Below are 22,233 nucleotides of genomic sequence, written 5' to 3'. Positions count from 1 at the left end.
AAAACTCTTGCGGAGGTAACATGAAACTGTGCGTTAGAAGGTTGTTTTTTTTAATCCCACATTTAATTCTGTCAACATTTCATGCTGGAATAAGAAAAATATTCCTTAGGTTCGTTTTAGTCAATTCCCCTCATCTTCGCCCCCCCTCCCCTTAGTTTCTTTCTCTAGCCCTCTCCTCAAGATTTCTTTCAGCGACATGCTTGTTTAGAAAGCAGTGGTCCTTAGGAAAAGGACCATATGGTCTACTCTCAGACGTGCCATGAGAACAGCAGCTCACACTTTGAACTTGGCCCTGATTTGGGGGATACTGAAGACCAAGGATTCACATGGAAAGAATGGTCTGCTGGACGACTGGTGGGTCTGGGAAGCAGCAGCCCATCCAAGTGTGCCTTTGAAGCACCCATGTCTTCCACAGCCCTTCTGCCCTCATGAAGTGAGGGCAGTTTTGGAGTGAAATAAGAATTGCAAAAACATTGTGTGTTTGTGAAATTCACTGGAGAGGAAGGGGCAGAGAGCAGTGGCCTGGGGGATGGGGCAAGTCTTACACAGTGTGTCTAACAGTAGTAGGCACAGAAATTAACTGGTTTAGTGTATTTCAGGATACAGTCCTAGGGTCTTATCTTTAAATACATTTAGGCCTTATTTAGGTCAAAGATAAGCAGACCTTGTAACTGATTCTCTACAGGCCTCAACGTGGCTGCACTGGGAGTTCTTTGGTATTGTGGTCTTCTGAAAATCTTCTCTAAAACATAGATTTGCACCTAATCTCTTTTAATCTAATTAAGAACTGAACACTTCTGAAATAGTAACCATCTGCTTTTGTGCTTAAGGATTTATAAAGAGCTGGAACTTTGGCTCGTAAATCAGTATACATGTACTTAAACAAATAGCCTGGTTACCCAAAGTGCTGAGCACTCCACCTTTCCGGCTGATTTTCTAGGGTTTGGCCTAAAAAAGAGCTATAGAGCTGAGCTCCCATTCTTTCCTTTCCTCCCACACTTTTTAGTGGTTTAAACTGTATTCCTCTCTATAGGGCTTCACTTTGCAGCTGTGTGTGCTGCATTTTCTGTATGCCATTTGCAAAGCGAATCGCTAAACTCTGTTGCATGTGGAGTTTGAAATCACAGGTATCTTGCAATTGCTAGAACATGATGTCCTTTTTGTACGAAAAGATTCAATTCAGTAAAATTTGTTGACAAGCCCATTTTTAGCTAAACCTTTTGCTCCTCTTTGTGCTTATCCTGGTCTCCTGATGTGTCAATAGACATCTGACATTTGGTGTGTGCTTTTTGGTATTTGTGTTGTAGCAATTAGACTAAGGTCACCTTCTGTGTGTACTCTGGTGAACAGCTTTCAGTTCGCAGTTCCTTCTTGTCATCTGATAGAATTTGATCCATAGAAGTGAAAGTTCCCCAAGTCCTTTGTATCATCTGTTTCCCCAGTTATTATTTTTCCTTAGAACTCGAACACTGCAACAAATGCTCTGTTGTTTAAGGTTTAGCTTTAGAAGTCCATTATGTCCAGTCTTCTGATCTATGTGGATGCTGTTTGGTGTGGTTCTTTATCACAAAGAACCTTAACCTAGGAGAAATAAAATAAGTATCTACTGATATAAATTTCTAACAGAGCATTTTTTTCTTTTTTTCCTTTCTAAGAGACTTCATATATGAAATGAGCAAACTTGTTGCCAGGAAATTTGTTTGTTCAGGCTTTTCTATTTGTTACAGAACAAGTAGCATAACAAAGTACAAATGTACTACAAAAAATATGTAAAACAGTGGAAGAGATTTTGGAACAGGAGCTATAGAAGGCATTAACATGGCCTTATTTATGGGCAAAGTTTAAAAAAAATATTTGGAGGCAGGAAATAAGTGTCTTATTTTTTCTAGAAATGATTTGCTGTTGTGTTAGAGTTTTCTGTTCTGGCAATTTTCTGATGGCACTGCAGTGGCAAAACCAAACAAAATAAAAATTCCTGAAATTCGTAGAAGAGTAAAAAAATCTCAGGTGATTGTTAGTGCCAGAAGGAAAAAACAACAACAAAAAAAGAGGATAATTTAATAGTCTGTCTGGATTTCCTCTAAACAAAGATGAAAGTCACTGTGGAGGGAAGTCTGCTTAGAACAGATCGAGATTTTTTTGCCCTACATTGTTTTATAGTACTGCCAAAAAAATGTAATTGATGGAAGTAAGTACTAAAGGTAAAATATATTTGTTGTTAACTCTGGGAAATATTTTTTGTCTTTTTACAAAAGCATGTGTAATAACTTTAATGGGATCGAAAAGTGAAGGGCAGACAGAAGTCCTCTATTGAGTCAGGGATACAGTGCACCTGCCTACCATTTTATTTGACCTGGGTATAAATAGAGGGCTTTGGACCAGGTTGCTATTAATCTCTCATCTTTGATTATTATTCAGTAATATAATCCACAAAATACTTTAAGTGGTATATTTTGATCCTTTGATTTCTAAATGATTTTCCTCGCAGATCTTTTTCTCCCTGTGTGTTTATTGCATTCCTGTGCATGTGGAAAGCCTGGGTCTGCTAAGCTTTCCAAACAGAAAACAGTTCACCCTCATGTTTGAATTGTAAAGTACTTCTAAAGGGAGGCTGGGCCCTTTTATGCATCAGAGGGGAACTAAGCATGAACAGCCTTCGCAGGGCTGAGTCCTTCAGAAGTAGGGCTGGCTTTGTGCCTGAACTTGCACTCACTGAAGTTATGAGGGAGGTGTGAAAAAGAGCCACGCTTGTGGTGTGTAAAAGAGGCCTCTGAGTGGAAATGAATTGTAGAAGGAGGTTCTAGATGTGTTTCATTATTGCAGGCTCTAGAAGAATTACAGAAGTAAAAGAACAGCACTTTTCACTCTCTCCCCAACTAGATACAGAGAACTGCAACTACAGGAATGGGGACACTGGTGTCAGGCTATCAAAAAGGACAAGGCAGAGACTTCAGCTACGAACACTGTGAGGGTAGTTGTTTGTTCAGAAATATATTTAGCATTTTATTAGTAAGTGGTGGCAATGTTCAAACTAAAAAATCCCACAGATTAATCTTCTGTCCAAAATCAAACAACTTGTATTTTTGAAGACCCAGTCAACTTCATTATTAGTCAGTTTTCACAGAATCACAGAGTGGTTGAGGGTGGAAGGGACCTCTCGCAGTCATCTCCACATTATTTTCCTCTAATACCTTTTGGGCTTGTGCAAGCGTATGAACATACATGTGATCAAACTGCAAAATATTGTCTCTGATCTGGATGAAACCTGAATGATGTGGAGGTTTGAGAGCAAAAAAGATTTTCTTGTGACATTTCCAGTGTATTTTCAGAAAAAAAAAAAAAAAAGATACTGGAATGAAGTCCTCTAAGCTTCGGAGAAACATCTGAATTCTGGGATAGTCACCAAAACCAGACTTCAAAAAATAAAAAAGAGCATTAAAATGCAATGAATAAAGAGGCAAGACTGACACCTGAGGAGATCAAACATCTCTGCTTAAGAACAGAGCAGTTGGCAGTGTGGGTTCACATGCTGCCAGTATTCCTCAGTCAGGGCTGAGGTAGTGCTTTTCCTCAAATGAACTGTGTGCCCCGTGTCTACAACCTTTTAATTCTTCCATTCTGCTGAAGGATCACTCCAAAATAGTCTCAACATTCCCTGTCTAGAGTGTTGGAAATCACTACCTGATTAATTTTATCATTGGCATCAATGGAAATTGTGATTTAGTTATCAGTTTCCATTCCTCTTTACTCATGCCTTTCTCAAAACAAGTTTTATTTTGGTGTAATTCCTCCTGCAAGTCAACTGGTACAGTACACATGATGGCTGGGTAGTTTCACCTCTCAGTTTGACCTCTTGTGGTCTATGGCCATGGCTGCTTCTCCTCACATATGTGTCTGGCTCTTGGGGCCACCTGCTCCAAAAATCATCTTTGTTCTCACCCAAAGCACTTCATAGATACACCTTAACTTTTGTAGAGAAAGCTTGCATCTAAGAGGCTAGTTCAAGATCTTGTCCTTTTTCTGAGATGACCAACCCATGTGTCAGCTAGTAGAAACACCTGTCCCTTAGGCATGGAGATAGAGACCGAGCTCTTCGCTTCATTTCATTGTAATCCTCTGCTGGAAACAGATTACGGACCACTTTAATAATTGGGGTTTTTTTTGTTGTTGTTTGGTTGGCTTTAGTTAATAGGAAAAAACAGAAACATTCTAAACCAAGTTCAAAGGGATCTTGGTCATCTCACTCAGGAGAAAAGGGGTAAAATCTGTTTTGAATTTAGCTATCAATCTAGAAGTAAATTGAATTAAATACGAAAATGTTTGAAAGCCGAGTTGTATTTCATTCCAACTGCACTGCTGATTTAAATGGGGTGGCGGAAGGGGAAAAGGACTTAAATATTCAGCGTTTTTATGATTAAGTATCCCTTGTGCTCCCACCACACCTCCTCTGAAAACAAAACCCAAAGCATGTTTGGAACAGCTCATTACTGCTGTGCTTCAAGGCCCTGATGGCTGTTGTATTAAAGCATAGCCCAAAGCAAGGTGAAGAGCTGAGCTGCACCAGCGCATGTTTGCACCGTCTGTTTGAATGTGCGTGTGTGTGCTTGCACGTGCACAGCAGGCATTGTACAAACATATCACAAGAGCCAGAGCCCATGCTTTATACACGTTACTGTTGGCTTCCAAGGCAAATGAGGAAAAAAAAAAAAAAAAAGTTTCCCAAATTAAAAAGCGTGCTAGTGAAAGAAAATGCCATTTGAATGATCAGTGGGCAGAAGAATAATGCTATTTAGAGTTTTCCAAGGGCAGAGAAAGAAAGCAAGTCTGGCCTTTAATTCTGAATTCCATGAGCAGAACAGGGAAGGAAGTGTATCTCTGGTATTTATTTCATGTAAGGATTTTGTACTCTACAAGTGGTCTGCGTCACTAATTTGTGTAGAATATTCTTTGGTTCTTGCAGTGTCAGGCAGGCTCAGCAGGATGACTGGTATACCAGTTGAAATGAGAAAAATGACATGCATAGAGATGAAGGCTGCTATTCACCAATGTGTAACAAAAGGTAATAGTATGAATAAGCATGTTCATATTCAGCATAGCCAGGAAGTCTGGCATTAACGGCAAAGCTGCCATCATCCTGGTGTAGTCTTCAGGTAGTACTACTGATGAAAACTCAGCAGATCTTATTTGCATTCCTGGTGCTAAAGACTTGGATTTGGTCACTCATACAGCTTTTTGTGTAAGGCTTCAGATCAAAATACAGAGCCCTGGTCTCAATTCTTATCTCCGACACTTGGCCTATGTCTTTCTGTTGTTGTGAGGGTTCAAAGTTTGAGCCCCTGCTCCAGGCTGCATATCTTGATGCTCCGTGTTGCCTGACTCTTGACTTTGCAGTGTGGCACAATGGTGAGCCAGCTGTGACCTCCAGGCGGAGAAACTGAAGTTGGGTGGGAACACAGCAAGCCACATGAAGCCAGGAACATGAGCAGACATCCAGACGTGACTGAATAGGAAAGGGTCAACACATCCTGTACTGGTGATCTGTGAAGTGGGACATGACGAACAGACAGGACAGACAAAGCATTAGGCCAAATGTTGAGGCATGGACCAACTTGTATTGAGGTCTAGGTCTGGCCAGAAGGTAACGCAGGGCTTGTGAGGACTACTGCAACAAGCACTACAGGAGGAAGCTGGGGTGGTATTAATATTTATGTGCTGTCAGTGAAGCTTATTTCCTTAACATTTGTAAAGAGCTCTGGAGCACACTATCTGCTAGATTAACCTGCACTGATTTTGCATCCATTTATATGGGAAGACATGTATTTTTAACATTAATTCTGCTGCATGTTTAAATGAGACATGCTTCACAATGTAATTAAGAAACCTTTCTTTTCACACAATTGTCAGCTCGCACTTTTCCCACTTTGCTAATGCCTTCAATGCACAAAAGCCATGAAGAAAATCTTTCCGTGACATGATGGCATTACCAGCTCTTTTCAAGTGGGAGGACTGTACTCCTACACAGCAGATTTTCCCTGTGTTGTGGTATTCATGCAGCAAAGAGCTGTACTTCTGAAGGGTTTCTTGTTTAAGCTCTTTCATGCTTCTTGCCTTGGAGACTTCTTTTAGACTTGTAGCCAAGAGGAGGTCAGGAAGTGCTCCGTGCTGCAGCTTCTTTTTCTGTATATGTTTCTATGTGGTTCTCCACAGCTCCATGGAACACATTCCCTTCCATCTCTCTCCCTTTCAGAGTAGTTTATGTTTCATCATTTGCAGATGGAAAAATGACAACTTGACAAACAGGGGAGGATCTTTTTATTTAAATCATGGTCTTCTTTCAGGCTCCCATGTAATGTAACAGGGTGATACTGAGAGTGCAAAAACTGCTTGGATTTTATTTGCCCAGTGCATGAAAAATGAACTTCCGCGCACACTTCCATGTGAGGTTATTTTTAGCTGTCATTTTGCTGATGGAATTTGCCCATCTTTGTGACTTTCCAATTTGGCCAAACTACTGATGCATTTACAGATGATGTTACTGCCTTTGATTTTATGGGGCTGAGTTTGGCTTTATAAGGTCTATATTTTCATCTCTTCTGTACTTCTTTTTTCACTGCTAAGCACACAGAGTAACAACAAGGGATAAATCTTGAAAAAGCCACTAGGAATTCAGCAGCCCAAACCATCCCATCTAACCCAAGACACACAAGCTCCATTCCCCAGTTTTGTTTGTTCTTTTTTCCTACCACAATTTACAGCCAAAACACACTAGCTGTGCTCACTCCTCATATCCCAATCACAAAACCAGGAAAGACTTTCTTGAACTAAGCCGCCCTGCTAAGCCCTTGTCTCGCCATTTCAGATTCATTTAACTGTGAGCACAGCGTTAATTAAGTTTCACAAAGATCTGGGTGTGATCTCAGCCATGTTAGTAGGAGCGATGAAAAGTGGTGGAGTTTAAAGTGCAATGTCCTACCCGCTGTCTGTGCCAATCTTCTCCTCTTGTATGCCTTTCCCTGCTATTACATTTCAGTGCTATAGGGGAAATGAAACTTTGAGACAGCACAAGGCCATCAGCCAGAACTGATTCAAAATCCTTTGGTGGCATATGCAAAACCAAGCGGTGGGGAAAGATGGGACAGGCTCAGGGAAGAGCCTACCTCAGACTGGAGTGTCCAGCTCAGGAAACTGAAGATGGGCACTAGCTGGCATTACTGAATCCACCACTCCTCCATCTTCTACCGCTGCTGGGCTGCCCATGGGAAAGGGCAGTGCTTCCACTTTCCTCCCCCTGAGTGCAGGGCCATTGACTGGTGTGCTTCCCTACCCACCTGGCTGAGCTTCTTGTGCCTAAAGCCAGTCTGCTCCCTAATGCTGTTATCAGGATCTGCATCACAGCAGTGGGGCTGGCAGAGCTGAGCTCAGGGGACATCGATTAAAGAGGACATCCTTCTGCCTTTTCTGCACTGCTGACCCTTGAGCACAGTGGATAATCTGACTGCTGAGTTCACTATTTCATTTTGCATTTGTGTCATCAATAAGAGACATAGTACACCCAGAGGTCTCTTCCAGCATCCCAGTTTTCTAGCATAGCAACTGAGCTTTGAAGTGACTTGTGTTCCTGAAAGCAAGTAATTACTTCATAGCAGCCTATATGGTCATGAGCAAAACCCTAAACTTTCCTGTATCCTATCTTGTTGAAATAGCTGCTTTTACAGAAATTGATGTCATGGAATCAAAACAAAATGCTTCTTTTTTATGTGTGTTTTGATCTGAATCATGGTTTTTACCGCAGCATAACAGAGTTCTGCTGTTATCTGCCACCTTCTCCCTCCAAAAATCAACCCATAAAAACCTGTCTGGATTTTAGCCACCTGGTTATAGTTACTTTCTTATTGTAAAAGAGCTTTCAAAATAGATCAGACATTACAACGTTAAAAACAATTTTCCCTGTAGGTATTGAATATCAGACATGACTTGTAGTAAAAACTGATAGGTATCTAGAATAATCTTCAGTATGGACTAAGACTACAAAGATGTGTCAATCACTGCATTTAACTTTAAACACAGATGATTTGAATTCATGTTAGCAGCATGAGGAAATCAAAAAGATGGAATGGTGCTGTCAGAGAAGAGATGATAGGATTACCTCTGCTGTTCACCTTTTCTGGTACTTGTTTGAGATACTAAATCAAGGTGAAGTTTATGAAAAAGGCTACAACAGGGGTTTCTAACTCTTCATTCCTGCTGGGATTTTCATATTATAAATCTGCTGTCAGAAATAAGTGCTTTACTTGTGGCTTAATTTTATGCAGGCACAAACACCTTGGTTCAACACGTTTTGCCAGAGACAGTCTTGACTGTCTTAATGCAACAGAGTCCTCATTAACAGGGACCTGTGAAAAAGAAAAATGCACACATGCTCTTTTGTCATTGGTCATTCATGAGCAGTCCGATGAAAACTGAAATAAACCATAAATCCCGAGGTGGTGGGGAGCCGGTGTGGAGACATGGGTGTTTGAATCACACAGCTTATGTGAATTATCCATCTTGAAGAACATTACACTCCAGCTTTTGAATGAAGTTTCATTAATGTGGTGGAAAGCTCACAGTTTATATTTGTTCTGCTGTGGCTGCTGAATTCAGCACTAGCCCCGGTGCTCACCCCCAAAGCAAACATCTCTGTTGTGGTGATTTTTCCTCTTTTTATCCGACTATATAATAGTACAGGCAACTAAGACAATGATTTTTGAGAAGCTCATCAGACCTGCTTGGGCAGTTCTTTCTCCATGCCAGGGCTATCAAGACAGATTGATAGTACTTCGCTGGCTTCACAATGCATTTGTCCCATTCATTTGGAGTTCTGCCTGCAAAAATAAAAAGTCAGGATCAGGCCTCAAAAGTGATGAATGCCCATTTGTGTATTTACTCCTAATTTTGGCACTCTGGTGTACTGGGCTGTGTTTCAAATGTGCAGCTAGTAGATTTGTCACTGGTGTCTGTTATCTTGTTCTCAGGACACGGATGTGAAATTTGCCCTCAGCCACTAAGTACTGGAAGTATTACTCTAAGTTTATCCTGTCTGAAAGAAATTATTAACCTGAAGTTGTAGGAGAGGGAATCTCAAATCACAAGAAAAGAGATCTTGTTGTTACTGTAATGAAAGACATGCTTACCCCCAACCTAGTGTGTGCTTCTGTGTTGCTTTAATATCAGATTTTAAAATCCTCACTGGGCTAAGACTGCATCCCTTAGGCAGTGACAGCATTAAAGTCAAGCCCAGAAGGAATCCCTTCTTCATGCAGTGCTGTGAAATTTCAAATTTCAAAATACGATTTTGTTCCAGGTTGAAAGAAGATTGTGATATACTGTACCTTAAGTAAAATTTTGCCTTATTTTCCAGTCTGGTCACTCAAAAAATGAATGTTTTAAAGCAACCCCAAATCTTCTTACTTTGATTTGCTTCTTCTCATGTTTTAAAATAGTCTAAAAGAAAAAAAAAAAAAAAAAGTACTTTTTAATGGAAAGCCTCAAAAATCCATTCAGAAAATGTGAAAATGAGCCATTTTGATGTTGTCAGAACTGTCTCTTCCTCTTGCTTTGTTTAATCTCCCCCCCCTTCCACAAAGCAAGTGGCACCATTCTTCAAAAGACTAAGATTTTACAGAGCTGCACCTTTTTCACAGAATATGTCTCTAGTGTTGCTGGCTTTTGTGATCGGCTGTAGATGGAATAGACAACTGATGAAATATAATGTGCTTTGAATTATCTCGGCAAAACGCTTCGCTTGCGGTGAATTCATTGGCATGTATGCACATCGTGTTTCCTCAGATCAGGATGACAACCTCATTGCTGGCTGGCTTGTGGCATCCCAAGTTAACACATGTAAATGTCGCAGCTGTGAGCTGTGTTACAACCCAAAGGACGTAGGGGCTGAAACCAGCAACTTCTTTCGTCTTCCTCTGAAAAAAAAAGTCTATGCAAAGATGCTTCTTCAAGTAAAAGACTATGAGGTGGCATAACCCAGTTTGTTTTATCTCTGTTTTCATGTGGTTCTCTTGACTTAATGCCCCAATCTATAGCTGAGAGCTACTAAAAGCTGGCTGAAGAGAGGGGCTTTACTGTGTTTCAGGAGAAAAGGGAGGATTTTGTTTTTCAGACAGCCTGTTGCACGGCACTTCAAAGCATCCATTTTCCAAGGTGTGACATATAAAGTAGCCACAGAAATTATTTTCCTGATGAACCTCAACCATGAAGTGGGGGAAGGGACATATATTCCAGTGACTGATTGTGGTGCAGTTTAATCTTCCCATGTACCCCAATTGCAGATGCCGTCTTGCCTATTTAGACATCTGAAGCTGCTGAAGTCTGTTGAGCTTAAGCACAGAAAAACGTACCTGATCCTCCAAGCTGCAGCAGATAAGCTGGGTTTTAACCATAGCAACTGGGAACTTGGGGTGTGGGGGCTGGTTTTCATTGTTTTTTTGGGTTTGTTTTTTTTTTTAAATGAGTATCTTACAACCAAAGTTCTCAGAAAAACCTTGAAGTGTTCATCTGAGAATCCAAATCAGAGGGCAATTCTGTGTCAGACAGGTATCTGCAGGTGGGTACAGCTCTCGGTGTGCACAAAGCCTCAGATTGCAAGTAGGGGATTTTTGATATCTGCTTCAGGAAGGGCGATGCCAGGGCGGCTGGAGAGGGGCCAGGAGGAAGGAAGAGGCCTTCCTGGGAGGCGGGAGGCTTTGAAGCGTGACCCCAAGCAGAACCGGGGTGGGAACGGAGGCGGGGGGCGGCTGGGGCGGGCAGCGGGGTGCAGTGGCTGCGGAGGCTGGGAGGGGAAGGCGAGGGTCGGGGGAAAAGGGGACTCCCCACAGCGGGGACAGCAGCGCCGGGAGCTGGGTGCTCGCCAGACAAGTTGCAACAAGCAGTTGGGGGAAACCAGTTGTGATTTTAACAGCTGGTTTGACATAAGGAAAGCTGAGCCCTGATCACATGCCCTGGGGGAAGCAGTGGCTGAAGTATCAGCCCAGGAATCAGGAGATCAGGGTTTTGTTCCATCATCTGCAACCAGTTGAAAAGTGACTTTGGGCGAGCAGCTGATGTGCTTGTGCCTTGTTTTTCCCACTGACAAAAGGTGTTGCTCACCTTGATACCCCTGAAACTGAGACACTAGAAGAAGAATCCTCTACTCTCCCAGTGTGGTAGGACAAAAACACTGAAATTAAAATATGGCAAGTTCAAAACTGTCAGAGGGAATTCCTTTTCCTCACATGCTGATGCAAATCAAGGCTAACACCAGTGACTAAGCTGAACTGGCGTCAGTGGGAAACAGAATTAAGTGGGGTCTGTTCAGTGCCCATATAAGTAATAAGCACACACTCATAAGGGCCCTGACCCAGCTATTCTTCTGTAGTTTAATTTTTTAATGAAACAATTTTTTGCCTGCCTTTTTTAAGACAAATGTTGAAATGAACTTTGCTCATGTAAAATGCATTTACAATATGATTAATGGTTATTTTTAAAATGCTGAGCAAAGTGTATGCATGTGTGTGTCAGGGAGACAAAGAGATGGAGTCTTTGTGTATTTGCTGTGGTAACTGTTTATGAATATAGTTGTTTTTTCTAATTATCCTTGTAACGCATCAGCAGTCTTGTCTCCACTTCTCTCTGTTGAGGTTCATGTATAAATGTAGAGATTTATGCTCTCAGATATTCAGTTACAAAAGTATATGTTACATCTTAAACATTTATTTTTATTCCTAAAGTGCCATAGAACCGAGAGAGGGTGATTTGTGGAAAAGATGGAGTTAAATGTTAAGCCTTGGTCATGCAAACAACTATGTGGCTATATGGCTCATTTCAGGGCCTTGGACTGAAATGTTATTTCATATCCAAAAAATAAAGGAGAAATTCTGAAAGGCCAGAGCTCATGCTAATGCCTGCAGGAGAAGGTAAGCCCAGAGTCAGGGCTGGATAATTGGATCTAAAGCATATTACATAGTGTGGCTTCGCAGACAGAGACACAGTATGGAAGAGGAGAATTCATTTCTTCCACAGTAGCAAGATTTTGTAATCTTGCTCAAGCAAAAGCACAATGGAAAATAGGAGAGGTGGCCTGTGGAGTATAAAGTCATCTGCACTTGGAATAAAGGAGTCTACAAGATAAGTCCTAGCCCTTATGTGTCAGCAGTGAAAGTCCCACAGACTTCAGCTGGTCTATGTTGTACTTAAGGTTTTAAGCACCTAGTGCCCAGCTGCGGCAACCATCTCCTGTGATTGACCTCCAAATCAGGCACTGTGTAAATGCCAAGATATATCATCTGTGTGTGTGTGTGTGTGTGTGTTTAATATGAAAGCAGCTTTTGTTTTACAATTGCTGCTAGTGCCATAGGTTGTGGGGACTGTTTTTCATTAAAATACTTAGGCTTTTGTGATTTAACACTATTAAATGATCTGAGTGTTTGAAAATTACTTGAGCAGGCCCAGTTTACAAAGTCTGCCACGTGTCCAGGTGCCCTTTCCCAGGGCAGGAGTCATCTCATGCTGCTGGCATGACGTGGTTTCTTCCAGTGGCACAGCAGGAAGAAATCTTCACAGGTTCCAGAGGTTGTGAAAACCTGCATGGTTTATCAACCTCTTCTTTATCCACAGAAACAGAAGGGTTTCCATCACCTTCTTTCTCTAAGATAATACCAGCACAGTTATACTGTAAATATTTTAAATTTATGCTATTTTTTTTCAAAACTAGAGGTCCGCAAAGGCCGTTGTAAGGCTCTGCTGTTTGACCATTATTTCATGTTGGCATTTTTTATTTGAAGGCCCAACCATGGCCAAGAAAAGGAAACTTCTGTACTTTTCTTTTTGTGTTGCGTTTTCCAACTGGAACACTTTCAAACACAATAGAATTGAACATGAGCTTTAGGGAGTGAGGAAGAGGAGAAAAGGGAATCAGCTAGAGGAGATGATGAATCCAATGGGGTACTCTGCAGTTTAGTTCTCTGGGGACTGAAAAGTGCTTTCAACCAGTGTGATGCTGCAACAGTCCAAAAGAGGAGAGAAAAAAATCCACGTCTGGTCTAGACCGACCAGAAACTAAAAACAAGGGACACTTTGAATTCTGAGACTCTCACCACAACTGAAAAATGTGCTCAGGCCAAGAAACTGGAAAATCAGTTTCTTGGGTTAGAGAAATGCTTCCCTGAAGAATCAGAGGCAGCTTTCCATTTTAATTGGTGAAGAAATTATTATATTCTAAAGCATTGATTCTAACACTTGAAGCAGTGCAAAGGTTTTCAATCAGGGCTGTGAAGAAATTTGGATAGTTTAATATGGAGCTTAATTAAATGCTGCAGTAAAACAATTTTTTCTATGACATTTTCTTGCCATTTGGCTGTGATAGTCTATCATTTGTCACAAAATGGAAAAATAAGATCTGTCTTCATAGTGTACCAAAGGAAGTCTGACTGCAAACACCAGTCAGGAAGAGGCATAGGGACTGGAGCTGAGTGGTGAAACTCTAGATCAGGAGATGGTTATGAGAAATCAAATACCAGGAGACCTGAGAATCCCCTGAACAGGAGTAATTGAATGTGGTAATTGTTAAGGAGAGCTTTAAAAACAAATGTTGAGTAAAAGTTACTTACGGGGTGCTTGTTTTAAGAGGAAGCGTAGTAAATTTCAGGACAAATTTTTAAGTGGCAACAGTACAGGCATGGCCTATGCTGCAGGCAAAATAAATTTTCTGAACTAAATGACTCCTCTCAGTCAGCCAGGCTACAGTGTTTGTTTTTGGGTTGAAATATGTACTTCCTTCATTGCACTGGTGGAAGGATGGCTGAAGCCTGAGAGGAGGACTCTGGGGATCTGGTTGTAATGCCTGGCAATACCACCTGCTCCTTATGGGATGAGGGGTGAGCTTTGCATTGCAAAGCAAGACGTGGGATCAGAAAATGCTTCTTGGATGTGGCAGAGATACGTGAGCAGTATTTAATTTTGCAAGAAACAAGAAAACTTAGGGTTTTTTTCTCTCAGTCCTGCACTTTTAAAACTGGTGTGTTATTACTAGTCTACTGGCTGTTGAAGATGTAAACCTAAATATGTTAATTTCAGGGGAAAGTGACCTGCAATCTTCTGGATTAAATTGATATATACATGTCAAATATTATATTATTTTATGATTAAATTTTAAAACAATATTTTCTTCAGAAAGCTTCAGTCAATATACTTGAGTCTGGTGAAAGTAACATGACTCATACAGACTGCATTTTATCAATATGCAAAGCCTCTCTTTTACAAAAGAGCAACACAACAGTTAAAGAAAAATCCAGGGAGTCTGAAGATGCTAGGCAGTCTTTTCTTGTAGTGCTGTAATTTATTCTTGCTCTTACAGAACTGCAGTCAAAGAAGATACAGACAGACCATTTTTTTAAAACCAGTATAGATGGAAAGTGAAGGAAGAATGGCACGTGCTTCTGTTGAAGTCCTTTAGGTGCTGCAGCTGTATGATAGTTCCAGAATTAATTCATCCAATTTTCCCCTTCCTTTTCCTTCTGTTACCTCTTCATCTGATGGCCATTAGAAAGCACAACTTCTCTGTACTAGTTCATAAGGACAAGGTGATGTATTGGGAATGTACCATATTGGGCATGGGGAACTCTAGAACGATGACCCAGAACTTTTTTAGTGTCCCTGCAATGCACATTTAAGTAGCTCTCCGGGAAGGGGGCAGAGATCCCTTGCATGCCTGTGACGCTTGCATGCAAATGTCCTTGCAAGCTCAGACTCACATGAAATTCTCATCTGAAATTTGTCACACAGAGCTTAGCCCAAGATCTCACCTCTGTTTTTTTCAGTATTCAGCATGGAGTGGTCTTCCCTGCTTTGGCTAACTGAAATACATTTTAGGAGGCAGCTAGCTATTGCCAAGAAGAGTCTGCATGAAGAATATTTCCATCTGGGATGACTAACATGTGCCCAATGTACGTCCAGTCTCACATCCCGCTCTGCAAACAACATCCACTGATGAATTAATTCTCTTCTTGCTTCAAAAGGCAGCCAAAAGATGAAAGTGAAAAACTGGACATATTTCAAACAATTACATTATATGAAAAATAAGTCATTCAGCCAGATTGCACATCGTAGATTTTCAAAAATGTGAACTGTCAAGCAGCCCTATTTGAAAAGTATGTGTTTCCTTGCTTGTTGCATATTTTGCTAGTGATGGAAAGAATGAATTCAAAAAGGAAGGATAGTGTTTTAACTCCTTCTCAGGATAATGCCAAAAATACTCAACTTGTTTGATTCAGCCTTATATCAACATAAACACAATGCATTTATCCTTGCTTGGTCTGTAATTCTTTCATAACAGAAACAGCAAAATAAATTTGAACAGTAAATATAAAAGTGATGCAACAGTTTCTGGTATTTCATAGTTGCAAATATTAAGTCTGCTTCTTGTGAAGACACTTGATTTTATTGAATGTGTCATATGCACTGCTGATCCTTCCCATGCACGGAAGAAATGTCAGTGCTGATATAAAACCCCATATAATAACCCACTGGTTTCTCATATATCATTGACTCAGGCAATAAAATATATAATTGTAGTGCTAATTAAATTGCTATTTTAAAGATATGTCTTTAATAAAGGGATTGTTTGTACCTACCCAGAATTAAAAACAGAGCTGTCAATCTAATTCAGTATATCTGTCAATACAACAGTACACAGAAGCTGCAACTTTTTAGCTAATCTCAGAGGTGCAGGTCTGAGGAGGTGTAAATCCTCCACCCAAGAGGAACGCACAACATGCTGCCCGCTGTTTAACTCGTCGTACATATGTTAGCAAAGCAGAAGCCTGTAATTACACAAATCCTCAAAAAGTTAGCTGTTTACTAAACTGTTTGAGCAGTACCAGTGTTAACTGCCTAAAACTGTCAATCCAAAACTCAGACAACAAACAAAGCAAATGTTGACCCAAGCACAACAGTATTAATCTCAACAATTAAAACCCTAAGCCAGTGTCATGTGCAGTCCTCTCAGATGTAATCTTTGTATTCTAGTTTGTCCTGAATGTGCCCGGTATGTTTTTGTATGCTATAAAAATAAATAGAGTGATGTAAAACCCTGGAAAGTCCAAGTAGGTAATAAATAGTCCAGCTCTGCAGAAATGTGGGGTCTGACTTTCTGAGATGGTCAGTGGTCCCTGTGAACACTTGATCCAGTTGAGCACGGTGGGCATTTCTTCTGCAGGTGTCAGGGGCTTCACCATGTGTTCACAGTGCTTCCCCCTCCATTTACTGCAATTGCGAGGTGGTGAGCCACCCTTGTGGAGGCCAAGGCAAAGGCCAGGTGTAGAGCAGGCTCATTGGAGCTAGTAGTTGATCAACATTCAAAAATTAGTAGTTTACATATAGACTAAACAAAACCAGGTCTGTATGGAGAGGTCATACTTTTTCATTAGAGCAACTTCTATAGTTGGAAAAAAGAGGCAAGCTTGTAGACAGGAATGACCCCTTCTGGTCTGGAACAGAAGCAGGAATGTTCAAAGCTAAGTACAAGCTGAAAATGATTGCTCTGCTTTTACTTCATCATATTAAACAAAGCACTGTTAGGACTGATTGGCCGCCTCCTAGGGCCTGGAGAGCCATCGAGCTCTCAGTTAATAAGAAACGGTGTTTGGTACCACTATGTCAGTTTGTATCAATCTCACATACAGCTCCCTCAGCTTCAGCAGACAAACATCTTTAACCTAGGTATTTAATGATCATTTCCATTGAGGAATTGTGTCTTTACAGTAATTACGGTATTACAGGGTGGCCTTAGTGGGCAGGTCTCGAGGCTGAAACTCTGAAGTCAATCCTCTATGCTTCACTCAGCTGCTGGTCTGCTGAGTGATCGACGGTGAGCGGATCTGTCTGTCAGCTTCTGCATGACACATGGGCATAATAAAACTGGCCTCCTGACAAAGTACTTTGAGATCTACAAAGGAGAAGTGTTACACAGCAGCTATACACTTCTTCATTACTAGCTCTTTTTCATGTGGTTTCTTTAATAGACATTTGGGTTCTGATTTAGATCTTCTGAACAGGGTGTAACATTACTGGTGCTAGTAGCAATTCTGTGTTTGCCAAATGTGACTAGAAGACTTCTACTACTGTGATGTGAGCAGTTAAAAACTTATTTCTCTAAACCTCCCAGTGTTAGGTATACTCTTAAATAGTGAAAGGCTATTTGTGCTCTGGAACTACAGAACTGTCTTCACCTCTCTGGACAATTACTGCGATGGCACATCCAATCTGAGTAGGCACATGTGGAAACAAAGAACCATGTAGACACCCACAGATTCTTCAATAAATATACAATAAATGCTATCTTTTCACATTTAAGTAAAACACAGGAAAAGGAATGCTGAAGCTTTTACCATTATTCTGTAAGGTATGTGTCTATACACAGTGAAATGTACAAATACGTAACCGTACTTAGGCACAATAGCACTATGAACATGTGTAAGTATGTATTCATTGGCATTACATAATGTGCAAAATAAAAAAGAAGGCAAATAAACATTCAAGTTGCAAAGCCAAGCAACACTGGATATTCCAGAATGCAGGTTTCCTGGGCATCCTTAATTAGCCCTTTTAAATATGTGTGATGATACAGTTTGAATTACATTATAATGTGTAAGGTTTTTTTCCTTAACAGATTTTTGTTTCAAACAGTCAATGAGGAGTCAGTTTTTTAACTCTTCTGTTTTTTATCTTCTTCCATTCAGCACTCTAGCCTCAGCTCTCATGTTAATGCACATGGTCCAAGTTTTACACTGAACACAGAAAACATTAATCCTCTTCCAAGCTTTTGTTTCTCTGGTGCTCCCACCGCAGCATCTTAATATGCCCCAAATCCTGACAGACGTAACTCTGCAGCACATCTGTGTGGGGTGGGAATACTATTGTCTTCACAACGCTATTGCCACTGTGCATAAGCACAAGGAGAGAAAGGGCAAAAATGTCAGAATGAAAACGTCCAGTGAAAGCTAAAAGTGAGAGATGCGGGAGCTTTCCCATGCATAGCATTTCCCCAGCACTTTCTCCACTCAAAGCACAGGCCCACTTGACTTTCAGCTCTCAGCACTTCTGCGTTTCAGGCCCCAGGTGTCTCTTGTTGTGCACCCAGAACATGAGGCCAAGCACTCAAGAGGGAGGAAATTCCAAAATGATGTCATCATGCCTACATGTGGGGAGGGGGAAGGAGCTAATCATGCCCAGGCAATCCAAATTTTGCCATTTGCTAACATTTTAGTGTTTGGCTCACAACCATATCATTCTTTTAGCTGAGATTCTCTGTGTATGTGTATACATTTCACTATAAATAAATAAGGACATCTGAACTGTGTCTAACCTGCTAAAAACTCTTGCACTGCCTTCCCAGTAAAACTAATTTATTGATGTGTGTGCTCTTGGAAAAAAAGGCATGGCATGTGTTGTAATAACCTTTCCTGCTGCAATTAAATTGAGAGAAATCAATGGAAACTTGGTTTTGATTGTTCCCAGAAGAGGAAGGAGGGGAAGAAGATCTACCTTAATAGAAGCCAAAGTATCAATACACCCCCACTGCTCCAGCTGTGCCTCTGCCATTGGTTCCTTCTCTGCTTTAGAAGCAGGAACAGACAATAGGCAGGCAAACAATTTGGCACCCAAAATTCAGGAGATCAAGCACTTCTAGGGGACAGCAATAGCAATCACTTCAGTTTGAAAACTTCCTACTAAATCTCAAGTTCTAAATTTGCTACATCATCTCTATCCATTACCGAATTACAAGTGAGACATTAAAAAACATAACATGCTGCCTTAAAAATCCAAAGATTTTCAGTTAAATACTAGTTTATTTTTTGTTTTCTTCCTACTAGTGTTCTCAAACCATTCCCCTTTTGAAACTTCCCTGCACAAGCAGACAGGTTGGAAACAGGTTAAAAATGGAAGCTGAAATCCATATGTAAACAGCTGTTTCCAAGACCTGGTGCTCTAGGGAATGAAAACTTGTAATGCAAGACTCACGGAACTCTTGTGGGAGTTGGCTTCGTTAGGTATCTACCATAAGCGTGTCTGTGTGCATATACCTGTACACCGCTGTGATCCTATCTGTGTATGCACACGTACCTGAGGTTAGCAGAGTATTCACTCCCTGCTGCGCCCGTCACTCTCTTCTCACACTTCTCATCTGCTCTTTCAAACTGGGAGTGCCTCTCTCTCTCCTGCATCCCCATTTCCACCAGCGCCGCAGACTAATGGCAGAGGGACCCTTTTTTTCCCCTTCCTGTATGTGTACAGCAGGTGATCTTTTCTCACTGACTCTCTGCTGACTGTGTTAGATGTTATTGGTTATTTTGGCCAGTGGACAGGGCAATGTGTGTACTCTGCTGAACTGGAATGCCCTGGCTTGCTCTCTAAAAGCTCTCCTCCGTAACCCTTCTATTATATATAGGGTACCTAGGGAAAAATAATTGCTAAGTGATGCATCAAAGGTAGGCATCATGAGTACCCCAGCCTTACCACACTCCGAGTGGCTGTTTCCTCTCATGTTCTGAAAAATCCCTGATAAAGGAGTGGCATTCATTAGTAGTGCATTTCCATTCTGGAAATGCCTCCCCATCCATGCTGGATTCCTCCTCCCTTCCCAGCCTGGGGAGCACGTGGTTATCCCTCCTGCCTGATGGCTGCGGAGCCGAGCTCTCCCTCTTCTCCTCACTGCATCTGTTAGCAGTAGGGGAAGTGATGGCAGATCTTATGCCAATATTTCCTTTTTTTCCCAAGAGGAAAAAGCGTATCTGTCCATGCAGATGACTGTAAAGTATGCAGCTAAGCCATGCTCTCCAGCCAAGATGTCAGCTAGCAAGATGCGCTCTGTGGGCTTCTGGGTGGAGAAGTCCTAGGGTAGGCAACATGGTGGGAATAGTATGGTGCCTATTACGTTGCTGAAAACAAAATACAGCTGCATGTTACTGTTGGCTGAATGCAACCTGTCAGCACCACCATCTCCCCAAGAAGCCAGGACTGATTGCAGCCAGCCTTCTCAGCAGAAGGTGCCAGTAGCTGAGCTGTTGAAGAAACATGACATGTTGCCCCCTGCCCACCTCCAGGCCATGTGAACGCAGCAATGTTAGAGCACTGGAGAAGCGCCATGTCCCAGGGAACCGTGTGGTGACAAGCAGATTGCTCAGAAAACCCCAAAGGAACTGCAGCGGTTTTGCTGATGGCTGAATGCCCTCGGGGCTGGGACAATATGTGTTCTCTAATGCAATGGACTGACCCAGGGAACTGGTGGTGCTTCCTATGCCTTGATGGTACATCAAGCTCCAGAGTCACTCCAGAATAATTCCTCCATAGCCCACAGATTTGCTTATCCTCATTGTTAGTCACTGCAACTCACTCTTGTAGGACCAGGTCTATTTTCAGTTTTCGTAGTTCACTGAATTTAGAAGGCTGAGCATTCCTGCCCTCCCGTGAGTGTGAGTGGGTTGGGTGCTGGCCCTGGGCACTGCAGAATGAATCATGTTGTTCTGGCTGGGAAGAAGTAATGAAGGTTAGGTAGGCTTTGAGCCATTTTGGTGCATCACTGTTTTTCCAGCTCTGCTGTGTTATGTTTTGGTCTGGACAATCAAAACCCTTGTAACTTCAGACAGACATCAAGGAAAGGAATGAATCGTTTGCCCACCTGAATAAAATGAGAACATGGGAATGTGGGGAGAGAGGGGAAGGGAGAGAGTCATTTGCATAGGTCAGGGAAGGTCATTAAAACATCTGGCAGTAGTAACTGACATGTGTCAAATTTTAGTGTTCATTAAATTCATATTAATGCAAGAATGGTTTGTGAGCTCCTAATGCCTTTTCTGGTTTCCATGTTCCCCCAGTTGATGGTGATGACTTTTCACAACTGTACCATGCTTGTTTGCTTGCTAGTGGCACCTGACCTGAGGTCAGATTTCTATTTAACCCCTTCCTGTAGGTCAAAAGACAAATTAATCTGGTGAGAATTGAATTGGAAATGAGGTGTCTGGATAGCATGTGTCCCAACCATGGAATAGCTGCCAGGCTGAAACATGTTTGCATCTGTTTCTTATGCCATCCAAAAGTAATCTCTGAGGTCAAGGAGATATTCAGCTGACATCTGAGATGGGAAGTTGCCACAGGGAGGATAAGTGGCAGGTGCCCTGGGTTAGCAGATTATCTTGCAGTCTGGGTGGAAATGTCTGAGAGCGTCACTCTGAGTATAAATGTAGATGTTTCCATTTATTGTGCACTTTGATTTACCTGTATTTACTACCAGTTTATAATTGTAAAGAAGATACATGATTTTCTTCCCCCTTGAGGAGGCGAATCTCACGGATCTTTTTATTCCTTTTTTTTAGAGGATGAAGATGATGAAGAGATGGTGGAGCCAAAAGCACAGGATGACCTGGAGACGGAAAATCAAGACCAGAAGCAGGAAGTGAAAGAAGGTACTTTAAAAAATGAAAAGGAGTTTGTTACAGCTTTAAAGGACTGAATCCTGCAAGTAGTTATTCTCATAGGTAGTTTCTATTATTGAGAATACAGCAAAATCAAAACAGTCACCAGTTTTATAGATTCAGAACCACATGAGTGGCATAAAAGCAGAAAATATTATCCCAGTGACCCAGCTGGTATGTCTGAGAGGCTTGTGAAAGACACAAGACTTTGGCTGTTTAGAAGAAGCAACACATCCCCATAATTTGGGAACAAAGTAGAGATTCTTGGATTCCAGGACTGGTGCTTACTTGTCCTCTGGCTCAAAAGAGCCTCCTTACATGAAAGATTTAAAACACGAATGCCAGGCATTCCAGCAGCTGCATAGAGTTGGTTGGTCTTCAGAGATCCTTAGAGCCTGTAAGTGTCCGTCTGCTTGAGAAGGGTAAACTTAAACCTAGTGGTGGTCAGGAATCCTCCAGCAGAAAACTGTTTCATTGGAAAATGTTGACTGCCAAAACCAAGTTTTTTTGGTACGAGCTACCCCCAGGGAACTTAAGGTCAAGGCTGAAGCTGGGCAGGTCCAACCCTTCCATCCATTTCCCTGGACTGAGACTCTCTTGGGTTATAAGAGACAAAAATACAGGTTACTACTTCTTTATGGTGCATACAAGAGACACATGTCAAAATGGTGCATGTCAGCACTGGACAGAGTAGATATGCTGAGTGTCTCCTGTTTTATTTTCTTGGACTTGT

The 22,233-nt window shown here is 41.5% G+C and overlaps 1 protein-coding gene across 7 annotated transcripts in view; it reads left to right on the top strand.

Moving 5' to 3' along the window:
• Positions 1-22,233, top strand: part of DYNC1I1 (dynein cytoplasmic 1 intermediate chain 1) — a 190,576-nt gene that overhangs the window by 81,048 nt on the left and 87,295 nt on the right. For all 7 annotated transcript variants that reach the window (XM_071805116.1, XM_071805115.1, XM_071805114.1 and 4 more), the window contains one exon: positions 21,402-21,491. In XM_071805116.1, coding sequence (XP_071661217.1) covers positions 21,402-21,491 — 90 coding nt within the window. The remainder of the gene's footprint in view (positions 1-21,401; positions 21,492-22,233) is intronic.

This window comes from Patagioenas fasciata, chromosome 2, assembly GCF_037038585.1.
Source record: "Patagioenas fasciata isolate bPatFas1 chromosome 2, bPatFas1.hap1, whole genome shotgun sequence".
Lineage (NCBI taxonomy): Eukaryota > Metazoa > Chordata > Aves > Columbiformes > Columbidae > Patagioenas > Patagioenas fasciata.
The sequence above is the reverse complement of the archived record's forward strand: the minus strand, read 5'-3'. Positions and strand labels throughout refer to the sequence as shown.